The 27626-nt window shown below is 45.1% G+C and overlaps 1 protein-coding gene across 2 annotated transcripts in view; it reads right to left on the minus strand.

Annotated features, from left to right (window-relative positions):
• Positions 1-16810: 16810 nt before the first annotated feature.
• mfsd3 (major facilitator superfamily domain containing 3) overlaps positions 16811-27626 on the minus strand; it is a 33246-nt gene continuing 22430 nt past the window's right edge. Inside the window, exons 6-8 of one of the 2 annotated variants that reach the window (XR_010323819.1) lie at positions 23953-24042; positions 17141-17235; positions 16811-16910 (exon numbers count right to left, since the gene is read on the minus strand). Coding sequence is in view for 1 of the 2 variants with exons in the window: in XM_064296844.1 (XP_064152914.1) it covers positions 24010-24042 (33 nt within the window). In the remaining variant the exon portion in view is untranslated. Of the gene's footprint in view, positions 16911-17140; positions 17236-23621; positions 24043-27626 lie in introns of those variants that run through there. The other variant, XM_064296844.1, reaches the window with a different exon arrangement.

Below are 27626 nucleotides of genomic sequence, written 5' to 3' on the forward strand. Positions count from 1 at the left end.
AATTTCAGTATCAGTATCAGTATTGTTTCAGTTTCAGGTTAACATGTTTTCACTCTGAGTTGCACCATCGCATTAATTAGCCAGAAGATACCGTAGCCATAAAGACAGTGGAGCTTGGGCATCTAATGACTGCATTGTGCGCTTGATTATTTGCCCACAGAAGTCAAGAATATGGCATCAGCGTCTCTCTCTCTCTCGAAACACCTCAGTGGGCGATCTGTGCATTTTCTCAGCTTTCATCTCTCAGACGCAGAGAGCGAGATTAGTGTGAGGGAGAGAACTCGACGACACTTTGGGACACTTTCTCACACACACACACGCACACACACACACGCACGCACACACACACACACACACACCACTGTGAAAGCTGATGAAACAGGCTTTTGTTGGTCTATTGCTACAATGAGACAGGTGCTGCAGGTTTGATTACTGTACCTGATTGTGCTGAGCATGGGTGTTGTGACGGCAAAGAACTGGGAGTGTGTGTGTGTGTGTGTGTGTGTGCGCGTGTGTGTGTGTGTGTGTGTGTGTGTGCGTGTGTGTGTGCGTGTGTGTGTGCGTGTGTGCGCATGTCCGTGTCTGTGTGTGTGTGCGTGTGCGTGTGTGTAACTGAGTGTATGTGCGTGCGTGTGTGTGTGTGATCCCTTGGTTTTCTGTGTAAGCCTGTGTCAGAAAGTGAGAGACGGAGAGGAAGAGAGAGATTGGCTGAGAGAGAGAGAATTATGCGTCATGCAGGCATATCACGAATAGACACGGACTCTTTTCACACTTTAAAAGGAGAAAAGACGGGGAAGGCATAATGGAGGAAAGAGGAGTGTTTTTTTTCTCCGCTAATGTTGCTTTTGTTCTGGCCTGTGAGAGCAATACGACCTCTCTTCAGGTTACGTTTCCCAGTGTCACTGTACTCATTCGGAAACAGTATCCGCGCTAAGCTGAGCTTCGCGCAAAACAACAGCCCACCGCGTACACCGCCCGCGCCTCATCCGCCTGACTGCGGTGCGGGGCCAGCACAGGGGCATTATGGGGGATTTGCAGAGGGGTGCTGGGACGGCAGAGGCCCCCCTCAAACGCCGTTCGAGAGGACACGGTCCCCCCTTCCTCCCTCCCCAAATAATACTCATTGTATAGTACATGATACGGGCCAAAGCACGGTGCAATAAAGCATGCCAATATATGAATACTGAATTACAGTATCCAATCAAATCGAATAAATTCTATTTGCATAGCGCTTTTTAAAGAAAAACGTCACAAAGACGCTTTACAGAGCTGAAAGAGCAAGGCCTGAAAGCCCAAATAGCTAGTACAAGTACAACATCAGTACAAAATATCTGCACAGATTGAAAGTCATTCGGAACTGTTAAATGGTTGTTCAGCTTTTAAAGTGATGTGAAAATGCTTAACTAATGTTTTTTGGAGGTTATTTCATATTTAAAGTTTAACAAAACTATTGTGTGCCATGCCAAAAATGCAACACCGATGGAGCAGTCCCCCTCTTATAATCTACAGTGCAGAGCACGTGCGAAAATGAGTTTGACGAAGAAAGCCAACGGACGCGTGCACGCTAGCCACTTCGTGTGAAGGGCATTGTGGGACACGCGTACTGCGTGTCCGGAAGGTTCTTTCACACTTTGCGCGATGAAATCGAAATGAAATCACACAAAGTGAACGAGAATGTCTGGTGACGTTAGACTCTTTTTGACAAGTTATACATCATTGTCACCCAGAATAAGTGCATATAGACTTGATATGTGCCCACCACATGACACATATTAAGGATTTTTTTTTCTGTAATATTTGGTCTCCTATGGATTTTTGTCCATGTTGTAGCTTCTGTGTTTTTGTGCTAATTTGCTAATGTGCTTTTTACTGTAAAAATTACTATTTTACATGAGCACACACACACTGTTATTGAAATTTATGAGTAAGTAAGTCTACTTACTCATCACTGAAATGACCATCAACATCATCATTTTGTGACTTTTCCTTGCCTTAGACATAAAAACATACAAATCATTTTTATTTTTCTTTGTTGTAAATGACTGAATAGCCTTTCTGTTTGTTTTATTTTTTTTTAAATGATGAATTTGATTCTTTGTGCAGCTCGCAAATTAACAATGTTTTTTTATTTATTTTCTATTTCTACGTAATGCACCACAGTTAATAATATAACCAGAACATTCTGCAGCTCCAATATCAACTATCCAAGAAAGAAAGAAATATGATATAACCCTCTGAAAACATGACAAAAGAAAACAGAGAAATATAATTTTTTTTTTTTTTGGCTAATTCGGTGTATTAAAAATCTTGTGTACTGTACACGCGGCAGCTAGTTGTGTCTCCAGCCGTTACAAACGTCCACAGTCGGCAAATGTCAGATCTGCAGTTCGTCTCGTTACCTTTCAGCGAGGGCATGTTTAACATTTACAATTACCAAACAAAGAGAATTAACATTTACCATCTAAAAGGACATTAAAATTAATTCCCATTCCCCAGGTTGACCTTTAGGGAAGTTTTAATTCCTGCCATTATGGTTCATTTGCTCCGAGATTCCCGAGCAGACCCCCGAATCGCTAGTCATGTGTGCATTTTTACTCAATTATTTAAGCTTCTCCTACGTAGCGGAGACGGACCGCAGATCTCCATGCGAATGGACGCGGCTTCGAAAGAGCCTCACGGTGAAGGTGTGACTAAACTCTCACAACAAGCGAGTGCTGGAGGTTCAGAGCGTCTGCCCACTGAGCCAGACTTCAGACGCCCTCCGCCAACAGCCAGGACATACAAGCACTGCTGTGAGTGTGAGCGTGTGTGCGAGTGTGAGTGTGTGTGTGTGTGTGTGTGTGTGTGTGTGTGTGTGTGTGTGTGTGTGTGTGTGTGTGTGTGTGTGTGTGTGTGTGTGTGTGTGTGTGTGTGTGTGTGTGTGTGTGTGTGTGTGTGTGTGTGTGTGTGTGTGTGTGGTGTGTGTATGTGTGTTGTGTGTGTTTGTGTGTGTGCTGTGTGATGTATACTACGTGTGTGTATGTGTGTATGCACATACTTGTGTGCGGTGATGTGCTTGTTTGCATGCGTGTGTATGTACTTGTGTAAGTATATATGTACATGTACGTGTACATGTGTGTTTCCACCAGATCAGCAGGGCACTTGTACAATACAGACAACGGTTCCTATGTTCTTCTGGCCAGCTCTCAGCTCTGTGTTTTCCCCCATTTTGCTTAATTTGCCCACCAACCGCATCCCATAATGAATGCATTTATTCCGTAGCCTCATTTGCAGCATTAGCATTTCTGCTGCGAGCTCTACCTGACTCTCAGTATCACTTCCCCTCCGGTCTGTGGCCCTGTTCTGGCATGGCCTTAATCACACACAGGAGCGGGGACCGGACAGCGCGAGCGCGTCCCTTACCTTAACGCTGGACACAGGGCCCAGAAAAAAGCTCCTTTTTGGGGGAGTTTAAAGCGCTCGTTCCGGGGTGTCTCTGGAGCCTGGGGGAGACGAGGCTTCAGCCTGGGCTGCCTGCTGAAATCCCCGGGTGGGCAGGAGTCATCCGCACCCCCTGGCGCGCAGCACGTTGGGCTGCATCATGAGAGCTCTGGGCGCCCCCCACAGCTACGAGGCCCAGGATGGTGGGGGTGGCGGGGGGGAGGTGGGGTGGGGGGGCTGTAGCTGTGGGCGCTGCCAGCGTCCACACACATGCTGCCCAACCCTCTCCTCTCTCAAATGTGGGCAGGGCCTGGGGGGGAGCACACACAGAACAGGAACTCACCACTCCATTATTTCCTGTCCACAATAAGCTGTACAATGTAGTATAGTGCTTATATACGTATATGTTATCAAATATAGTGCTTATATTTTTTTATTTGATTTATTTATTTATTTTCGTTAAGGGGCACTCTGAAAGAATATTTGTAGTGGTGACTTTTTCATAAAGTATGTATAAATAAATATACATTTTAAAAGCACCTTCATGAAATGTTGTCTCATATCCCATTCCTATCCCCCTCCCCACCGCCACTACAAAAAAAACAAACAGTCCCAGAACACCTGGATGCCTGTAAATTAGGTTAGAGCGAGTGACACAAAGGTGCGAATGTAGGTTACCTCATTATGCTCAGACAATCGCTCCTCAACGTATAGCTATTTCCCACCACGGCGCTGAGGACCCCGCCCGCCTTAATGGCAGAAAACCCAACCTTTTTACGCCACGTCGTCTGACACCGCCACTCCCAGGATGCATCCCTGCTCACCCGCCCGGGTCCGGGCCTGTGAACGCTCGCGGTGAGTAACACGCTTCGAGGCCGGGGAATCGGATGTCCTCTCCTCGTAAACGCCAAAAAGGTGCCTGTGCTGTGTGTTCCCCCAACCCCCACTCCCCTGGTAACAGAAGCCCCTGTATGTGAAAAGGCTGCAGCAGGCCCCAGCGTGTTTGGGGAAGGCCCTGGATTATTCATTAATAAAGGAAGGACAAGCCCACAGGATCAGGGGTTGGGGAGGGGGGGGTAGTCTGTGTGTGGAGGAGGGGGGAGGGGGGGGGGGGCGGTGGGGGTGTCTGGGGGGGGGGTCGTATTAGGCAGTAATTAAATAATGGTCCGCGTTTCGCTCTTTCTCCAGGAATTAAGCCCCTTTCCCCCGCTCCGCTGTGCCGCGCCTCAGACATCCATTACCACGAGCGCCCACAACACCTGTCACAACCAATCAGCTTCAGCCGAGCGCAGGCCCAACCGACATCCCTCGCAGATAGAGTGCACTCTCCTCCCTTCTCCCAGCAGCCTCTGCTCTCTCTCTCTCTCTACCTCGTTTCTCTCGCTCTTTCTTTACCCTCTCTCTCTCCTCTCTGTCTTTCCCCCCTCTCATTCTCTCCCTGTACCTCTCTCTCCCCCTCTTATTCTCTCTTACTCCCAGCTGATCTCTATCTCTGTCTCTCCCTCCATCTGTCTCCCTCTCTCTGTCTCTCGCTCCATCTTTCTCTCTCATTTCCTTCTCTCTTGCTTTGGTTCTCTCTGACTCTCTCGCTCTCTCTCTCTCTCTCTCTTTCCCTCACATGCATGTAGCAGTCAGTAGAGATTACATCACCGCTGCACGATCGCCGTGGTAACACAAACATATGGCCCTGGGAGGACCCCTGTCGCATTGAGGGGTACAGCAGGGGGCTTGGGTCTGAAAAAAATACACCCCCTCTCCCCCCTACACGCAGACACACAAAACCCTCCACTATAATTGTAATTTTTTTATTATGTGTATCAAATTTCTTCTGTCAGACGCTCAGTAGGAGGGTGAGCCTCCCCCCCTACTCTTGTCCAAAAATACAATAGGGTGGCCATCCAAAAGGTGCACCCCCCTGCACCCCCCTGCCCCCCTCCCATTTTTTTCTCTCCCACTCTCCACCCCCTCAAGCTTCTAGTACCAATCTTCTTAACTCGGGGGTGTTGTAGTGGATGGGGGTGGGGGGGTTAAGATCAGTTGATCAGGGGCTGAGATCATCCCATGTGGCCGAGGAGGAGATACCAATGGGGAGGGGGATGGCGGGGGCAAGGGGGGGGGACGGGGGGGGCGGGGGGTCACAAAAGCTCAGTCACTAATTACAAACAACACGCGGGGAAGTACAAGATTACTGTTATCTGCAAGCTTTCCCCGGTGGAGGGCTTAATTACTGCACCGACGGGGGCCAAAAACAAAGAGTGCCACATCAGAGGGGGGGGGGGGGGGGGTTTGTTTGGATTGCGTTTACAGCCCTCATATTAGGCCCCGGAGGGCTTTCTGTTTCCTCCGCTGTAAACACTTTTCTATTATTATTAGCGCCGCTGATTCCTATTTTCCTTCCCTTCGCCCTTTGTGTTCCCCCCGTCATTCGACAAACAAACGAGCGTGCCCTTTTTTTCTTTCTTTTCTTAAAAACAACCTACGGCGTTAGCGCGCATCGTTAGTGTGTTTCTCTCCGACGAAAAGCCTGGCATGTGAACATACGCAGGCTGACGGCTCTGTCCAGCTACCCCAAGAAACGCCCCGACCACACTCCCCCACCCCATCGCGGTAATTGATTATTTGTCCGTGTGCGATCGGTCCGTGTAGTTCACTGACAGGAGTCCCGGCCAATGGGTGATTCCGTCACGTTTCGCCACCCACCCCCCCCCCTCTCCCCCAACCCTAAGCTAAGTAAGCCGCTTTGGGATGAGGAAAGGACAAGCGAATATGATTTTCGTGTGCCCCCTCCCCCCACCCAAACTCTACCCCCTACGATTTTATCCGATACAAACCCAGTAAATGACATGCAGCCTCATGCAGAGAAAGATTTAGCCTCTTTTATTTGTTTTGCTTGTTTGATTCATTATTAAATATCGTGCATCTTGTGTTATTCATTGTGTCACCCCTGCCCCAAGACACACCCATTGGGCAATGGAATTAAACCACTGAAAACACAATTCGAGCCTTCCGTGTGTGGTATGGGCATATGTGGGTGCGCATGAGACAATTTCGATTTTACAGTAAATGATGGAGCAAAAAAAAAAACAGACTATCAAGAGTTTGCACTGTGTACATATGTTATGTCTCAGTGTTCACAATGGGCAGCCCATTGGCTGGATTGTAGCCTATCAGGTTTCTCAAAGGTGCGATTAATGCTAGTTGAAACAATGGCAGAACCTGTCACTGAATAAAAGTTAGGCAACTCCATAGGAGACAACTGGTCCCCCCCATACCTCCATTCCTCTATAGCAGCATTGCAACACAGCCTCCCTCTGGGTTTCTGGAACCATGGCGATGGGTCGGTGCCACGTCGCTGTTATTCTAGAAGAAGATAAAAAGAAGGTGTGAGGTCATCACTGCATGGCCAAACTTCACCCCCCTCCTCTCCTCTCTCCAGTTCTTCATCCAGGGGTTATCATGTGACATGTCAGTGCTGTGGTTGTGAGATCACCAGAAGAGGCTGATTTGCATTACACTGGATTTACATGGGGGTGGGGTGGGGGGGCGGGGTTTATACTGTCACATAATCCCATGTTCATTGCCTTCTCAGTGTCTCTCCCAGCCATTTTATTAAAAGGTGGGCAGCAGTCTACCCTTCTCTCAGGCTACAATGGAGGCTCAGGCTTTATACACCAGAACACCAGCTTTTGGGTAAGCATGGAGCGTTCCCATTGGCTAGCGTTGACAGCTCCATTAGTAATAACTGCTTTATAAATGACACTTTTCCTAAGCCACATTTTAAGTTTGTTTCGTAATACATTCTTCCTTCAAATGACTTTATATACACACCCATATTATGATTAGTTAGTGCCTGATTGACTGACATGTCGTCTTCGGTGAAAAGGTCGACAATGTCATCGCAATCACGTAACAGTGTCTAGCTAGCCTTTTCTGTTGTTTGGTTGTTGATGTTCCCCATTAGACCTTCCAAGTCAACAGGCCAACTGTAGCAGAACATACAATATCACCAAAACATCACTATGACATCACAACCTCTATCACTATGACATCACAAACACTATGAACACAACTCTCAGCTGGCTCTTCACAGGAAGAAAAACGAGTAAAAATAAATAATGAAAACTGTGTGGAAAAACTGTAATTGTCAGATTTAATGCGCTCCCTCCTCTTGTATTAACATGCGGCTGTAGCTTTTAATGCTCCCTGAAAGGAGAGAAGAAAGAGGAGAGCGCCTTTTCGCTGTTCTGCAGAGAGAACCCCCTTCAGTTTCGCTCAGGGCCCGAGCTCTGAATCAGCACTCTCTCTCCGCTGCAGGAAATCGCTGACGGCCAGAAGACTCCTCCGCTCAAAAGGCCTCGCTGCACTTCCTGTCACATTAGTAAAAAAAAATAACCTACCTCACGATAAACACAAATATATAAATACAGAAAAATTCCAGGCCTTCATAAAATTCCCTGAGAAGGGTATGATTAATTCTGACACCTGTCTACAGTGTTCATTGTTTTTCCCTCTATCTCCATGTCTCCCCCCTCTCTCTCTCTAGCTTCAGAATATCTGAAGAAATAATTGGAAATTTTGCATGAATACCAATTTTGTGCCTCTGTTTTCAGGGGAACTGAACTTTGTGCTTTTAATACTTGAACAAAGAAATTATTTTCTAGCAAGTTCTCGGAACAGCCAAACGCAGAATGGTATGTGGGAAAATGAAGGGAAGGAGGGAGAATAAACTATTAAACTTGAATTTAAGTGCATTTATTGTGCCTGTATGCAACGGTTCATCAACATATATTCAACTGATATTGAAGTATAATGACAAACACAAATATAGTACATTTATTACACATGGTAAGCAAAACAGCGTACTTTAAAGGGCTATAGAAAACTGTACGATATCTTTAGCACTATTAATCTTGATCAACAGTTTTTTTTTTTCAGTTATTAGGCAAATCTGATCATTTGATTTCGCAATACTTTCAGACCCCATTAGACTATAGTAAATCCTGTTCATTTAAATTGGAAATATGATACATTTATTTTGGATACAAGAGAAATATATTTTAAATATTTTTAGTCCAAAAACAGACACAAGCTGTATTGTGATTATTATTGTTATAAATTTTTTGTTATTAATAATAATAATAATAATAATAATAATGTTGAAATGTTATCTTTCAGGTAATTAATCATGAATGCACAACAGGCTCATTTAATATTTTACACTCAGTGATGGTCATGTTACCATGTATGAATCAAGAAGTATTCCATCTGTCAACATTTTAATTATCTTTTTTTCCCAATTAGTAAATAAATATTCATATTGCAGTTGTGATCATTTACATGCCAGACCCTGGATCTAGAGAAGAACAAGACCGATAAACTGAAATCATTCTCATGAATGTGACAAGATAATGAAAAGGAAATATTCATATTAAGGGAAAACAAACTATAGAAAAATACTCATTAGACCCCATAAATTTATGCAAATGATGTTAATTAGGGAAAGGACCTTGGGCATTACAGATTCTTTCTATTTTCATAAAAGATATTATTTTTTTAATTTATCTTTTTTTCCTTATTTCATTTGAAGCTAGTCTGTTGGCTTCCCAGTGGTACGGACTGTGCGCTCCACCCCCACTGGCACCTCAGTGGTACTGATCCAGTCTTTCATCGCAGTGCTACAGACCTGTGACTCCTGTTGCTAGCTATCCAGTGGTACGGCCCAGTGTCTCTCTCTATTGGTTCCCAAGTGGTACGACCCAGTGTCTCTCCCTGTTGGTTCTTCAGTGGTATGGCCAAATGTCTCTCCCTATTGGTTCCCCAGTGATACAACCCAGCGTCTCTCTCTGTCAGTTCCCAAGTGGTACGACCCAGGGTCTCTACCTACTGGTTCACAAGTGGTATGACCCAAGGTCTCCCTTTTGGTTCCCAAGTGGCATGGCCTAGTGTCTCACCCTATTGGCTCCCCAGTGGTACAGCCTAGAGTCTCCTACAGCAGGTTCTCCAGTGGTACGGCCCAGTTTCTCATCCCGGTCCCTTACAGAGTTACCCACTCCATCTGTCAGTGACCGAGACAACTGCAAACAGCCCCTACGTCGAGTGTCCACTGTGACATAGATGGAAGGATGAGTCATGAGCGCATTTCACCATACAGGATGGGTACCGAGTCCTTTTGTTATAAAAAGGAAGAATAAAAAAACGACAAAAGGCCATTGCTCTTTTTATTTACACCACAACGCCAGTAGTAGTGGTGTGCTTTGTGAATGGGGATTACATAAAGCACTGTAACACACTGTATCCTCTCCTCCACTTCATAGTGCATGACGGTTCGTGAGCCTCGGTTCAAGCAGGTTAGAATAGTGCCATGGGTTTTAAACTAAACTCTCATCTCAACTGTCACAGTTGTGGGTTCAGGCCCTGACTGAGAGTTTGTGCTCAGTGGGCACACACGCACACACACACACACAAATGCGCACACACTCATGTATGACCACAGAAATGTGCCCAAACACACACACACAAGCACAAAGACTACAGGCTATAATACCTGCACATATAGTGCAAGACATTTATGAAAAGAAGAAAAAGACTTTTGTAATTGAATGAAAAAGTTAAGCATTGGCAGAGTTTAAAGATGTGGACATGATGTGCTTCCACTGAGAGAGATCATTATTTTCTTTTTATATTTCGAGCCATGCCTGTTGGCCCAAGAGCAAACAAATGTATTTACTGCATGCAAAGGGGGCTTCTGCTATGATTATTTCAATGGTACAAAAACACCCAAAGGATGAGTATTTAAATTGAATGACCAATAAATAAAAAAAATTTAAATCTGCTTTTTAAGTTCATAAATAAGCTTATTGGCACAAACCTCAGTTTTGATTTAGTTGCAAGTCTTTTATCGCATAAATAATTCAATATTTGTTTCAATAAATGAACATGAAAAATACCCTCTGATGAATATAGAAAGTATAGCTAATTGGAGTTTAAGAAAGTTTCTTTGTACATTTTCTTTTAACTTTCAAGCATTGTAGTGATGTGGTTATTTCTTTCATGTCAGTTCATTACATTTAATTTATTAATAACCAATAATGTGCCAAATATGTCAAATTCAAAGAACAAAAAAAAATGAGGACAATTTTTTTTTTCTTCCTTCAATAGAAATGCTCAAGCTGTTGAGAAGCTGCTGTTTTTGGCGGTGCTGTTTTACCCAAGGGAGGGTGCGGGCGGCGGGGGTGGGGGGTGCAGGCGGTAGAGGAGAGCGGAAAAGACAGGCTGCTTTCCGTCGGGTCCGACGGGCGAACTCTCCAGGCATTCTGGGGGTTTCTAACCGCAGCCGCTCCTCGCTACGCGGCGGACGGAACCCCGCGCGGGCGAGCCGAGGGGCCCTGGAGGCCGACCCGCGAACGCTGGCGCCCCTGTGCGAGCGGGGCCCGGGCCTAACGCTGACCTACATGCAGGCCCCCGCGCGGCCCTGCCGGAGAGGGGGGGGCGCTGCTCGGGAGGCGGGGCTGTTGGAGCCGGTTTAAAGACTAGCGAAGTTTACTCCGTGATTAAAGTCAGCGACAGGGCCACAGAGGCTGGATGAGGGTACATTGTCTGTCACGCAGCCATTGCTAGCGCCATATAGCACAAGGGAGCTTTGGGAACATCCAACTGAAAACGTGTTTTCCGTTTGACTACAAAAATAACAGGCCGATGGGTTATAGAATATAAAAATCCTAATTTGGTAATATGATCTGGGCCGCTATTCTCATAGCATCTCAGAGTGGATGTGCTGACCTAGGATCAGTTTTGCTTTATTGCTGATAATGGATAAAGTTAGGATACGGGCAGGGAAAGCCTGATCCTGAATCAACACTCAACTCTGAAATGCTTTATAAATACAGACACTAATGTACACTATGTGCCCAAAAGTATGTGGACACTTGACTCACAACATCTCATCCAAAATTATGGCCATTAACATGGAGTTGGTCCATCCTTTCCTGCTATAACAACCTCTACTCTTCTGGGAAGGCTTCACACTAGATGCTGGAGCGCTGTTTCAGGAATTTGCTTCCATTCAACCAGAAGAGCATTAGTGAGGTCGGGGCACTGATTGGGCGATTGGTCCTGGCTCGCAGTTGGCTTTCCAATTGATCCCACATGTGTTGGATGGGGCTGAGGTCAGGGCTCTGTGCAGGCCAGTCAAGGTCTTCCACACCATTCCTGACAAAACCATTTCTACAAGAACCTTGGTGTGGGCCCGGGGGGATTGTCATGCAGAAACAGGAAAGGGCCTTCCCAAAACTGTTGGGGAATGCTGTAGCATTAAGATTTGCCTTCACTGGAACTAAGGACCCTAGCCCAAACCATAAACAACAGCCCCAGACCAAGGGGTGTCCCTATACATTTTGTCATACCGTGTATTTATTTATGCTTTTGGTGTTTACAGCATAGGAAAAACACTAACAGTACAATCTCTTTGCCAAACTTTCACATTACATCTGTTAGAAAGCACGTCTACCTTCTGATGACATGTGGAAATACGGCCTGAAAAGGTTTTTAATATTTGGGAGAACAAATGGATGTAAGCTGAACGTAATTGTACCTAATTGTACCATTGCAGTTTTTGTAGCAGTAATTTTGTAACAGTGCAGCGCAAAATTGCACTTAATTGGACCAGAGCAGTGATAATCCATCAATTTTCTACACCCACTTACTCCTGTTCAGGGTCATGGGCGCGGCTGGAGCCTATCCCAGTGCCAATCTATCACATGGCACACAGACCATTCACTCACCCTTCACTCAATCACTCATACCTATGGGCAATTTAGTCTCCAATTAGCCTACCTGCATGTCTTTGGACTGCGGGAGGAAACTGGAGTACGTGGTGGAAACCCACGCAGACACGGGGAGTGATAAATTATGTAGTAATAAATTATTCTTAATTGTAGCAGTGCAGTGCTAGATTATCTATATTATACATAAGTATACCAGTGCAGTGCTTAATTGCACTTATTTGTACTTAATTGTACCAGTGCAGTGGTAAATTATCTAAATTATGCTCTTTTGTACCAGTGTAGTGCTAAATCGTACCAGTGTAAAGCTTTGCATGCAGTGCTTTACATAACTGCGCTTAATTGCACTAGCATCGAGCCATCAACAGCCTTTATGGCCGAGCAGCGGGCCCCGGCCCACACTTTGGGAACCCCTGACTGAGCACAACCGAAAACACTGAAGCTGAATCGGCTCCCCCGTGGAAAACAATGAAACGAATCGTTCGTTCGCGCCGCGGCGCGCACAGCGCGAATCCACGGTAAGGAGTCCAGACGAAAGTCCGTTTGCACTTTTAAAGTTGACAGGAATCCAGGAAGGACGGCAGAGGAAATTCTGCTGCCGTGCAACACCCAGGTGGGGACTGAGGAGAGTTTCTCCTCTACACTGTGAAATGCTCAGAGATTGTGGAAAAAAGTATTAATAAATATTTATATTCATAAATAAATTATTAATAATAATTAATAATAATAATAATAATAATAATAATAATTCCTGTCCAAGGCTGTTCTGTGACAATGAGTCACTGCATTTGGCCCTGGCTGTTCTGCAACAGTGACTCACGTCCTCAGCACTGCTCCATTCACGTACGCGTATCGATCCCTCCCAAAGCTTTGCCCTTGACGCACGCCCTCATCTTCCAACAGGAAATAATCAATCCGCCATCGATCCCGAACCGCTTTCAGAGCGAGGGTCACGGAGCGGTGGGGAAAATGAAAACGATAACGCGGTAGCTTTTTTCAGTTTTCCTCTCAAAAACTCTTCCTTTTCTTTTTTCGCGCGGCACCAATGGGATTCCACGCTGTACAGGTAGTACAAAGGGACGGCGCGTCTGAAGTTTTTTTTTTTTTTCAAAATAATTAACATCCGTCTTTTAATTTGAGCTGCAGAATAGCTGAGCAAAGTCTGAGCGAAATGGGAAGAAGCTCCAGGTTAATATAAATTCATGTAGAACCGAAAAGCCTTGAGTTCAAAGCTCGTTCAAAGCACTTTTCAGTTATTTTATTTTTTTATTTTAAAAAGTCCAAACACTTTTTTAAATAAAAAATGAGAGCAGAGAGTCAGCTCTCCTTATGTATTTTCCCACTTTTCTCAGACAGGAGGAGAGCAGGGTGATAGATAGTGATGGGATCACAGACATAGAGGGCCGTCAAACTCCTGGCTCGGGTTTGGGAGGGTGGGGTTAAGACCATCTCATCAGTGTATGTTGTAACCACATGTTTATAATCAAGTTATTAATGTTTTATTATACGGGTATAAAAGCCAAACTGGAATATAGAAGTTAATATGTATTTCACATGCATATTTTAAAAAAAACTTCATAAAACTTCATGAAATGTGCATTTGTCATATAACACTTCATGGACTGTGAAACCAGTAACCAATGGTTTACAGCATCCTAAAAACAAAAACCACACAATTATTACTATAATGGTATAGACTATCTGGACCTGAATAGTATTGATATCTGGCTTATTTACGTACCATTGGCATACGACATGCAAGTTTTAGCTGGAGCACATTACAGCATGGTGCTCAGGCAGATCCTGTCAGCTTCCTTAAGGAGGCAGATTGTGTTGCATGAAATGCACAGGAGACTAACACTACTGTAGGAGAAAGGGGCCAGCAGCAAGGCTCTAATTCATACTCGTGTAATTACAAAAGGGTGCTTCTGTGTGCTGTTGTATTGTTGTATTGTACTGTAGTCTGACCAGTGTATTATCATTACTATTACTAGTATGTATTGTAACAAAAACACAGGCATTATTTAACACGCACACACGCACACACGCGCACACACACACACACACACACACACACACACATACACACCATTGCATGATTTACGAGGACGTGAAATAAAATCATGTTAAGCGGAAAAGGCAGGACAGGAGCTACGGTGAAAGCAGAAAAGGCCGACTGAGAAGGGAAGGCATCTCATCTGGGATGGAGTGCTTTCCCACTCATTCACACTTGTTTGCTAGCTCTTTCATTCACACTCGTTTGTGAAGGTTATTGGAGCTGTTGTTCACAGGGCACAACTTATAAACAGACGAGCAACCGGTGTGTGTGTGTGTGTGTGCATTTCTGAGTGCATGTGTGTGTGTGTGTGTGTGTGCATGTGTGTGTGTGTGTGCATAAGTGTTATAACTCATTAAGCACATTAGGCAGGATTCCCCCTTGATTCAGGGCCACTGAATGGCTAGGGTTAACAGTGGATGCAGTATTCCTAAATGAGCAAAATGATAGACATTATTAAGCAATGGAAGAAAAACAGTGCATGTGTGTCTGTGTGTGTGTGTGTGCTCATGCATGTACATTGGCTTAAGTGTGTGTGTGCGCGCACTCATGCATGTCTGTTGGGATGTGTGTGTGTGTGCGCTCATGCATTGGTGTGCATGATGCATTGATGTGTTCATATTGGTGTGTGTGTGTGTGTGTGTGTTCAGTGTGTGCGTGCGTGTGTGTCTGTGTGTGCGTGTGGGGTGGAGGGGGCTCCTTGTGCAGGTCGGGGGGTTTGGAGTTTGGATTAAACACACACACGGTCATAATTTCATTATATTAAAATGAGCGTCAGTCCAATTTTAACAGGGCCTGTTTAAAGTGCCTGGGTGTAACTGAGCTCCAGGGTACAGGCTCCTCTCCTCTCCAGCCTCACTACGAACAAACGAACGAAAAAAGAGGAGCGCAGGAAGAAAAGAAGAAAACAGCTGACGTTTCTATGGAAACCTTCGACCGGCACAGAACGTACAAGGAGCAATTTCTCCAAACCATTTTTCCCCCCATTTGATTAATTATGTCTTTGTGTGGGTAAGAAAATTTGGCGGAGGCTTTGACTGTCTCCTCTGGTACAGGGGAAGGCCCTCGTCCTGACAAATGGGGGCATTGTTTGGGGCCCATTCAGCCGGGCCGGGGGTACCGGGGGAGCCGACAGACACAGAAACAAAATGACCGTCCCGTTAATGAGCTGCTGGCTGTCAGAAACGGTTAGGGGCTTCAGAGCCCGGGACAGGGTACGCCGCTATTAGCACGATGATGGAGGGGAGGAGGACGAGGGGGGGGGGGGGCAATGGAGGGGAAGAAGAGGAGGGAGGGGGGCTTCAGTGGAGAAGTTTCTGTTTTTCTATCATTCATTTGGTCCATCCCTCCAAATGAAAAACATTCTCTTTTTTTGAGTTAGTGAACACTAGCACAACCTCTGTTTGAAGGCAGTGTTACAGATGACACACAGTACATACACAGATACACACACACACACACTCACTGTACTTACACACGTCACATTTCAGAAAATGCCACAATATCATTTAAGCCAGGGGTTCTCAAACTTTGCAAATAAATATATGTTTATACTTTATGTCGAACTATATAACTAGTGCGGTGCATGTAGTCTATAATGCACAGTTTCAAAAAAACCCTTTTATATGTAATTTATAATGCTCTCAAACTCTCCCAAAACCAACCACTGGGTCCCCACCCTATTTTGGAACCACTAGCCTGAGTATCTGGCATTCTAAACATAGAAACACTGCATCTGTGAGTGACAGAGAGGTGAACAGAGAGTGACTTATAAGAAAATTATTCTGCTTTGATATGATGTGTGTAAATTCAGCTGATGAGACCAAAATGCACTTTTGAATATTACTTTGAGTGACCAAGAACAAAATAAGATACTAAAAAGATATTAGTGTTCAACAGATTTCATCATCAAATTAGTCAAAGTGTGTAGAACACATGATATACAATATTATCGAATTATTTTCATTATTTTTTAGGCTATTCAAAGGGGTCATGCAAAACTACAGAGAGTGAAGTTAATCAAAAAGCTACTGTAACATTAGCTGGACATGTGATACCTGCTCAGCTGTCACGTCTCACTGTGGAGTGTGTGTTTCACAGGTGTGGATAACAGGACTGCCACAATACTGCTTAACACACAATCACTTTCCCCCATTACTCATGAGATGCAGCTAGCTACTGCAGCCCTTATACCACACACACGCAGGCACGCACATACTGTACACAGACACATACACGCACGCACACACACACGCACACATATGCAGACAGATGTATTGTGAAAAATGATACGAAAGGTTTCTCATAATCCATTACAAAATTTTTTAAAATAATCACATAGGTTAAAAAAATCTGTAACATATTTGAATGAACAGTTAAATCACAGATAACACCTCACCTGGTTTCTCAGATCTGAATTAGGTTAAACAAATCTGTAACATATTTGAATGAACAGCTAAATCACAGATAACACCTCACCTGGTTTCTCAGATCTGAATTAGATGCTGCATTTAATAGGAAAACAAAAACAGCCACGGTGTTACTCAAGGAAGCTATCTCTACAGGGAAGTTTCCATTCAGGTCAGAGGTCAGTTGTACAATGTGACCTCTGATGTCACCATAGAGCCTTGAGTTCCTGCCATCCTCTCTACCACCTAAATACAGAGGATTCAGGTTGGTAATACGAGTTTCCATGGCTGTATCAAATACAGAACACACACATTGCTAAAGTACTCATCTGTGTTTACAGCCTTTGATGAATATTCATACAATGAACCAAACTGGAAAGTTTTTGCTTCAACAGTGGGAAGACAAGTTTTCAAAATAAGAGCGGAGGCATCTTGCGGGACTATAGCATCTGCAATATTATGCAGGAAGTACCGACCTTGTTCAATGAGAAGTTACACCTTCTGATTGGTTGACCGGTGGTTCCTTTATGATGTCATTAGGGCTGAGTTCCACTGCACTTGATCAGAGAGCCTGTAGCATCACAACAACAAAAAAATCAACATCCAACCGGTTCGTGAACTTTCTCTGTGCTACAGCGAGCAACCTCTTGAGTACTGAGCAATGGTTCAGAGAGACAGGCCAATGAGGATGACTCTTAGAGATTATATCGCTGTGCGATTTTGGAAGCCACTTCAAGAGCAGAACTGCAAATACTTTGTGCTTTTTTCTCAAATCAAACAGTGCTTCCTTGTTCTTGCCCCACGCTGACCCTTCTGCCATGACCTCACAATAATCAGACCCAATGACAGCTTTGTGAGGAGCAAGAGCTGTTACTAATCGATATGCATTTCCTGTCCAAAAATAACGTATTTTCGCAGTGCGATTATATTTAAGTCAACGTGACCCGGACCACGCCTGGGGTCAAAGGCGAACTCGAGGACATTTTTGCAGCCACACACACACTTTCGCTTTGTGGCCCTGGACTTGGAGGTACAAACGGATGGTACAGTAAAGAGCTAATGAGGTTCGGTGGAAGACAGCAAGGCAGAGAAGAGCCAATGAGATTGAGCGGTTTACCTGGTGGGTTTTCAGTTTGTTTCTACCTTTCCTCTCATGTATCCATTTTTTAAAAAAAGTCTACAGAAGATTTACCTGAGCAGAAAGCCTGACAGCTGTTTCTTTGAAGAAACTTTCAGTCATTTGAGACTCACAGTAAGACTCTGTGATACTTTACTCTTCAAATAAAATACACGACCAAACAGTCAAATTATGCTCATTCATAAAAAAAAAAAATAAATAAAATTTAAAAAAAACGAAACAAACCTTTGAACAAATTGTTTTCTGTTCCTGGGATCAAAGTAAATGTGTTGCTTCTACTTGTGACGAATTCAGCTCTAAAGCACTGTCAGGAAAGTTAGAAAAACTTCTTTCAGGTTTAGAAGATGAGACGCGCGTAACATGTGATTGAGCAAACGTGGCGCGGGTTAGCCTCATTTCGCCGATAATTACCTGCCGATCAACGAGGCCGATCGACGGGGAGTCGGCAGCGAAAGGCACGGGGGCGCAACGCGTGCAGGCTCCACCGGGGGCAGCGTCACGTTGCGACCCCGGAGATTTAGCCCCGCTCGCGTCTACGAGCCCGAAAGTGCATGTGCGTGCCTGGCTCGGCGCTGCCCGAGCCACCGCCAAGCAGGGAGAGCTGATCTGGGATCAGTTTGGCCTTGGGCCTCACAATGGACATGGTCAGGATATGGACAAGGGAAGCCGGATCCTGGATCAGCTCATCTCCCATGGCCCAGGAAACGGTGCCGGGAATCCCATGACCGGATGCCTGAATCAACTTCAGCAAGTCCTGCCGATTTATTTACTCAATTAGGCCAATCACTTATGTGATCTGACATTTCTGTGAGCTACGTTAATGTGAGATACATTTACTGGTCTTTTCATGAACACCAGCTGAAGGCTGTTTGTCCATCCTCGTCTTACTCTGGTGTAACCTACCAGTGAGCTGGCTTTGGCGTTCAACTGCATAATTAAGCACAGAAGTTGGTGAGAAATTGAGAAATGGATATTGGGCTGCCTGGACCAGGGTTCTCCACCCCTGCTCTAGAGCGCCCCTGCCTGGTTGGCAGCAGCATTGTGACGAGTGAGTTGTCCCCACAGAGAGGGCAGAAAGGGAGGTCTTAGAAGCAGAAAGTGAAGGTGTGCGATTCCATTCCTGCTGACCGGTGTGGATTCAGGTTCTCGTTTCCACCAATAAACCCTGGCCCACTTAGATAAGCAGCTGTGTACACCAACACTGTGTGGACCGCAAAAGCTAAATAGCTGTGTACACCAACACCGGTTGGACCTAAAATTAGACCATGGTAAAGAGTTTAATATCCTTCGTCCAGCTCAAATGGCTGAGCTAATGAAATAATCAAGTGCAGAGGTTGCCATGAAATCCAGAAATGGATTCAGCCCTCCTTGCCCACCGCGGTCTTAAAACGACATCCGGGTCTTCCCGCGCCATCAGCTTCCTGTGAGTCACCGCGAGCTCCGCTGACAGGCCGCGAGCGAGCGGGCGGGCCGTCGCTTGCCCCGGTCCCCGCTCCCGGAGAGCCGCGGGGTCGGCCGGGTTCGCGTCGCCAGCTCAGCACTTAAACGATCGATTAAAAGGGGCTGATTACCCAGCCGGCTCACCTCACCTGCACCCAATCACCCCTCGGGCTAACGCGGCGTCGCTAACCGGCACCCGCGCGGCGCTAGCGTACCTCCCGCCAGCCACGGAATCAGAATAATGACAGCTTTGCATATTTTAACAAGGCGGCGCATTGTTTGCATGCAAACAATACTTCTTATTCAGGCATTTATGAAATAATCCGCGGATAATATTCAGTCCCGCATATCCGACGCTCTTAAAAGTCCTTAACGACCCTGGAAAACTCGTTTCTTTGATGCCGCATACTTATGTATTTATTTAAATCTTAAACCGTATATTTATTTTCCCATCGGTAGTGGTGCAGTGGAGTGTTGCAAAAAAAAAACAGTAATATATTTCATTTCAATATACTTTGCAGTGTGTTTCATTTCTGAAAGAGGCCACAGGTCATTGCAGCATAGTCTCTAATCAGCAAACCTCAACATACAGTATATCAACAGACATTTCACCATAAAATAAGTGCCCAAATGTAGGTGTAGGAATCTATTTAGCTTATATACTGCTTCTATCATATACTAATATGCCACAACAGACAAGCACGTCACATGGATTTCCCACTTTTCCTTTTTATTGCAAAATATGAACAATAGCGATGCAAGCGCTAGTCTGGCCGGCGATCACGCGGGCGTTGTGTTCGGAGTGGGGTACTCTCTCCAGATTGATGGGGGGGGTGTTACAGTAAAAGGTCTTTAGTAATCCCCCCCTCCCCTCTTGTCCCGTCCCCGCTCCCTCTAATCCTCTCTGGGGTGAGGAAGCGCGGCTGGTCTTACAGTCAGTGTCCGTGACAGCTGTGTGCTTACACTACCGCGCTCGGGCCACGGTCACAGGACCGGACCGCGAACGGAAACCTTAACAGCCGCAGATGGAGACCCCAGCTACGGGGTAATCACTCCAATAACTGAAGATTAGAGCTAATTCAGATTAACTTTTACATGGCGGAGATTTTGCCCCTCCCCTCTCTCTCTCTCCCTCTCTCTCTCACTCTCTCTCTATCCCTCTCCCATACAGTCAGGACACACACACACACTTGCTTTCAAGATTCCATCTACGTTCATTTGCATTTTGTCTAGACATGACATCACGTTTATCCTTTTGTTTTCCATAAACAATAAGTATTGACCTTGCATTTATTTTTTTTTGGTGGGGGGGGGGGTGGCGTTGGGGGGGCGGGTGGCACCTCCACTTTCAGTTTAAGAATGTCCAAACCTTTTGTCTCAGTAAAGCGCACAGGGAGAGAGGATTGAGAAAGTAATTACCATCTCCCCCTCTCTACTGATGAGACATCGTCTGTACCGGGAACAAAAAAAAACAAAATAAAATAAATAAAACGTCCTTCAGGGCATAATGAAAGCTTGCAGTAAGAATGAACCCTTCCACCGGACAATCCAGAGAGGTAGGAGTTTATGGGTACGTGTTTCAGAAGGCTGTCCCAGAGCACATTTTAAAAAAAGAAAAAAAGGGACTTGTCATGGAGTTTAGAACCTTCTAGATTACGGCTTCATGCATTGTGGTTTGACAAGTTGACTGATGATGTCGTGTTTACGCTGTTCCATAAGGATGCAGTGTCATCTGCTGCTTTACATAAGGATGCAGTGTCATCTGCTGCTTTACATAAGGACGCAGTGTCATCTGCTGCTTTACTGAAGCGCGGGTCAGATTGACCAGCGGTGTAGAAGACCTCGATTACTCGAACCGGACGACCGCGGTTCTGCGCATCGGTAAACTTTGTTTTCAGAATTTCAATTAGCGCGCGGCAGCCGTTGCCTGGCTTTTAACCGCAGGGTGATCGCGCTCACCGCTCGTTTTTAATGGGGGGGGGGGGTGATTGATAATGTGATCGATGAGTTCCACAGCACGCCGCAGGACCGCGTGCGATCACATGACCGCCCGCTCACAGAGTCAGGCCGTTTAAAACCGCACACTGAAGCAGTGGGGGCCTCTGCATCTTAAAAGCGTCCGTATGTAAGTTCTGAATCAGGTTCGCCAGATCGCAGTCACTATCTGCAATGCGCAGTCAATGTCTGTTAGCACTTCTCTTCACAGTACCCCCGCCAGCTCAGGCCAGTGCAGGCAAGCACGTCCCCTTCCTGTGAAGTTTGTGTGTCACGCCACCTTTTCTTTACACTCCGCAGTACCAGGAGGAGCACGCTGCCTATCAAAACCAATCAAAACCAAAGCATTTCCAACCGGCTCAAATTAGTATGAGATATAAGGACACATTATAACCCACTACAGTGAGAACAGGATTCATAGGGACTAGGCTTCCTTAGCTTACTGAAGACGTATCTTGTTTCAGTGGAATGCCGGTGTGTCTCTCTGCATGTGTTTTATGCCCACAGAAAAACCATGCCTTGTGGACATCCTAAACTACAATTATAAGATGTATTGTATTACAGTGTTTTATTCCTCTAATACATTCAAGCAGGTCTCTCGACGTGAATTTATACAAGCAACGACTTGATGTGATTGGACAGTGATCCGAACGCTCTCGAAGCGTCCTCGCCGCGTCTGACAGACTACCCTCAGGGAGGGAAACCCAGCTCGGGCCCACCTGAGCCTGATATCAAACGATAAACCGCTCCGTAACCGCCTCTCTGCCTGCGTGAACACCGGAGGCCCGCGCCGTTTGTTAGGATTCGCCTGTAAAGTGCTGGTCTGCGATTACTGCAATTAAAGAGCTCTGCCCTCAGTGGCAGGGCCCCTGTCCAATCGGGTTTGTTTAGCCGGGCTGACAGCAGGGGCACAGGGGCAAAAACAGAGCCCCCTTCATTAGGAGCATTGATTTAATGCGCCGCCACTGTCACAACGTACTGACAAGCAGAGACAGCCCAGCTCACTCACGGGCATGCACGCCCGCACACACACACACACACACACACACACTCAGACACACACACACACACACACACACACATTCAGACACACACACACACACACACACACACACACACACACATTCAGACACACACACACATACACTCACACACACACACTCAGACACACACACACACGCACGCACGTGTAGATGCACGCACACACACACACACACACATGCACACACACACACATTCAGACACACACACACACACACACACACACACACATTCAGACACACACACACATGCACATGTGTAGATGCACGCACACACACACACACATTCAGACACACACACACACACACACGCACACGCACACACAAACACACACACACACACATGCGTGTACACACACACGCACACACACATTCACACACACACACTCATGCACACCCATTCACACACATGCACACACATTCGAACGCACACACACACCCACATGCTCACACAAACACACACACACCCACATGCTCGCTCACACACACATACACACACACACCCACGCACACACACACACTACCACCCGGATCACCCCGCACTCCCATTTAGGCAGAAACTATTTAGACAGATTAGAGATCACTTGTCCAGCTGTCCACACCACCAAACAACTAATGCCATGATCTTTTAAGCCAATGTCTCCTTTTTTAAAGCAATTCAGCCCGTGATTTATGCGAGTCGATGCTCAAAGCAGAGTGACACACATCGGTAAAACCACTCAGCTGCACAAGTAACTAATTAGGGAACGCAAAAGCAGCTAAAAAAAAGAGGTTGTTCTTGATTCCTCATACGCAGTCAATTCAAATGGTTTCTGTTTTAATATATAAACATTTTATGTCATATTTAGTGTTTTTCAGCATTACGTTGGCAGCAGTGAAGCAAAAATGCATTTCTCATAGCACTTTCAGAATTCGAAGGGATAAAAACCGGCTTTACAATTTTAACATAAGCTGGAAATATTGAAAAAAAATAGAGAAATCTGAGGGGTTTTTATGTTGAACATCTCAATCCTCACAGGCAAAAATGATGAAATAATCTTTAACTTACTGAAATTATGTCTTATAGTAATTGTTAGACATACTGCCAAATACACAAAAAACTATTTTTATTCTTCTCAACTGACTGATCTTTGAGCTATCATACTTTTACATTCCAATGTTAGCATTAGTTCACTCTTATCTTCCTGCTATTGAGATGTAAAGGACAATTATCATTTTTAATGTATTCATTATTTACAGAAATACTCCACGTACCAGGCAATTAACAACCAGTTATAAGAAAATGATCCATTGATTAATTCATGAAGGTTGTGGCACTTCAGGAAAAACCTTTTTTCCAACAGGAGACCCCTGAATAAACTCTGTCTAACCCCTGGTTATTTATCCCGGAGATGAAATTCAATATTTTCCCTTTGCCAGGAAATCAATGTGGAATTATTCATGGCCCCAGCAATCGTTTTACTTCTAATATCAGAAATTTCTTGGCGGCGCGGTCATGCTGAGAGGTTTTCCCACAAACGGCCGTCACAAACTGCCTCATCGATAGTGGCGGGCACGCAAGCATTTTTTTGAACACTTATTGCAGCTGGAAAGGGTTAAACAGTCAGACTAGCAAGTCCACGGTTACACAACAGCACTCACTGGGAGTACAGTGGACATTAAAGCCATCCTTTACCTGATCTATAGGGCCGGACTTCACAGGTAAGAACAGGAAGTGCATCAGCGGACTCCTTCACTGCATGCGATTAGGACAGGAACAGACGCTCTGAAATAAAGGAAGGAGGCAGATACAAATCAAACTGTTGAAAATTAGCTTGGTTGGAAATATTTCATGTGTCTGTCCGTACTGAGATTGATGTCCAACACACTCCAAACCAAACCCTGGCACACGTCCACTCAGTCAATCTGTTTTTGGGGTCCCAGAGTCCTAGGGAGGTCCCATGAGCTCTGTAGTGCCCCTCAGTGCCAGTGATATTGTCCCCATGTTTTGTTCAGTGCCAGTATCTATATGAGTTAGTGGCAATGAATATTAACTATGAAAGCATGACATATCTGATGCTTATTTACAGCTATGAATACATATTCCTGTAATTCCTTGAGCCCTTCTCAGCTGAAACGCTGTATGAATTTATTAGCCCCCACACTGGTGGGTGGGGGGTTGCTGTGGGGGGCATCCGGCTATTTTCGACGAGGCCCCGCCATATTTTCACCTTTCGACTTTGCCAGGAATTAGCAAATCAAACAGCGCCCGTGACTTTCCCCGACACCCCTAAAAAAGCAATTATCAATAACCCGCGCTCTCCGCCGACTCCTCGTCAAACACTGGACGAAAAATCTAATTACATCCCAGACCAGAATTGATAGGGCTTACCGCTGTTTTTCCTGGAATAATCTGCATCAATGTCAAGCGCTGTCTCCTTCCCTCACCCTACAGCCCAATACAGCTTCCTCCACACACAAACACACCCTTATTTTCTTTTGATTATGGGGCTGTTGTTTTTCTAAAAAAAAATAAAATAAAATATGGGCAGGGTTTTGAATTGCTAATTGCGCTACATCACATGTACGTTATTAAAAAAAATCAACCTTGAAGTTTCCGCCTGGTTTGGCCATCAAAGGAAATTCCACACCTCTCTCCTCCTCTCGTGGTCTTTCTTAGTTGGATATAGAGAGCGGGTAGTGAAACTGAACTCCGTGCACACACCAGAGTCCTCACGGTGTGAAGCCGTTTCCTCGAGAGTGCCGATGTCTTTACTTGTGTGTGTGTCCATGTATATGTGTGTGTGTGTGTGTGTGTGTATATATATATAATATTTCCTGTATTATACATTTTGTATTTGTGTATATATATTCACCACTTAGGTTACGGCTTTACCAGCGCACTTAATTAAACATGTCTAATTCCCCGAGAAACATTAAATAATAAATGATGAGGAAATATGAAATTTTCTTTTCTAACATGTATTATTCATACGCGGTAATAAACGGCCTGGATTTCCTCCCGCAGATACAATAGCGATATTTATATAAACGCAGCGGTCCGCAGATAGGCAGCCCACAGATTAGCCAGCGTGTGCCGGCCCTGAATTCTTGTAGACCCAAATGCGTGGGCTGACATTACTCATGTGCTAGCGGTGGTCAGGGCCTGGTCGCGCTGCAGAAAATGACTAATTTAAAAAGAATTTAAGACCCAGCCTAACCCGATAAACATGGCTTCCCTTGGCATTCAGACCTGTATTATATGATTTTTTTTATTTTTTGGATGTCCTAAAGGGGCCTAAATATTACATTTATAAAATAAAAGGCAGTGTTTTGTTTGTTTGTTTGTTTTAAGCTTGTGAAGAAGGTTGGTTCGGTACTTCAGTACTAGGACAGTATCACTCAGTACAGCAATTCACTTGAATCACTCACATAAATTTTTTCCCTTTCCCCGACCGGAAAACAAAAAAGAAAACCCACAGGACTGAACTGGTTCAACTACAAAAGCAATTTATTCAAAAACCATTGATTGGGGGCAGATTTTATAACTCGCACAGAGGCATTTGACCACACCAGGGGGTAAACATGCTAGGGAGTAGCAACTCTTATTCAACCTATCCTAGCAGTATTTGGGAAAATGTTAATTTAGCATATTAGCGCAATGGCTAATAATGTTAGTCTTCGCTCTGTCAGATAGTCACTGCCAAGACGCTCCCAAGCAGAGGTAGAAGAGACCTCTAACGTCATCCCCTGGAAAGAAAGAAAGCCAGATACTGACACTTTGATCGCTTCGCCGTGCGCTGATCTCAAGATCAGCGACCTTAAAAAAAAAAACTCTTTTGAGGTTGAAATCTGATCGATACGGGACTCGAATGAAGCGCGCCGCTCGGTATTCCGGTGCGCCGACCGCTGAGGCCAGAGAGATTAAGCAGAGCGTTCCCTCTTAATCCCGCCGAGCGCGAGCGCGAATACAGATGAGCGCCGCGGCGGGAAGCTACGCGCGTGATAAAGGGGCGCGTTCGCCAGGCGTGCGGGAGACGGAACCTTCGGGCCTCGATTCCTTCAGAACGCGAACCTTCAGTCAAAATTCCCGCACACTAAAACGCTAACGTTTCACGCGGCAATTGCCAAAATGAACACGTCAATCTAAATTCTCAGGAAGAAATAAAAACTTTTTGCAAGCTGAAGTGAAGGCCAAATGCTGATCTTACACATCACACAACTTTTTTTTATTATTTTACCCTGCTTTCAGAAAGAGACCTCATCTGAATTAATTTTAATATTCAGAAAGATTAGGAGGGATAGCGCCTTCTGATCGAGTAGTTGGTTTTAAATTGTAAATTGCAGACAAGCAAAAATGTTAATTGAATCCAGGCCTAAGAGTGGCCAGACCGGTAGCATCTTGTGGAGATGGTATAGGAAAAGCGGGGAAAAAGGAAAAAGGTAGATGTGAGAGAGAAAGAGAAAGAGATAGATGAAGAGGTGTCGCCAGGCCGGACTCCTGGGAGCACTGACTCAGACTATGACCCAGCAGCTTGTCACTTCCCCTCCAGTCAGCAGTCCGCATGGATGGACTCTGACGTCCTCACACTTCACTTTGAGCCACCGCTCCCCTACCGGTCCGCCAAATTCGCCTGGAGGCTAGCCGTAGTCATCGCCATCACCGTGCCCGTGAATATTGTCATAATCATCGCCACTATCATCACAAACATCATCACCATCCCCATCAACATCCTCAGCACCATCAAACAATGTTTTTTTCCCCCTCTATTGTTAATGATTTTAAACACTTATATTCACATTTTGCACAGAAATATGCAGTACAATGGCTCTTTACTGTCTCCCCTCGGCCCCCAAAACAAATGAATGCCAATCCATTAAATATGAAAACAACAGGTGTGTCTTACCAGCTAACATGTAAATTAATACATGACACATTAATAAAATATTTGTTCATCATTCATATTACAAGAAAATCATGTTTTCTGGTGACTGGTTTATTGAGTTCTTATTGGGGATAAAGAAAGCTCTCAGACAGATTATTGGGGATCAGGGGGGCACCCTTAACCCTGGATCCAACCTAAACTCTGACCCCCCGGCCTAAACCTTGCTGACAATTTAGCAAATCCCCCTTTGTTGCTATCAGAGGCTAAACAATGTACATATTAGTCATAAATCCGTAATGCTCTTAAATGCATGTGTCTATACGACACAGGAGACCAAAGCAAAGGGTTTTCCATATAGAAGATGCCCAACGCTTCACGAGGACTGGTTCGAAATAAGGAACACTGAAGTACACTTTGCTCAGGGCAAAAAAACACTGTTTTAATGAACAGGGTAGGACATCTAGGGTAGGTTTCAACATCTACA

This window comes from Anguilla rostrata, chromosome 10 (assembly GCF_018555375.3).
Source record: "Anguilla rostrata isolate EN2019 chromosome 10, ASM1855537v3, whole genome shotgun sequence".
NCBI lineage: Eukaryota > Metazoa > Chordata > Actinopteri > Anguilliformes > Anguillidae > Anguilla > Anguilla rostrata.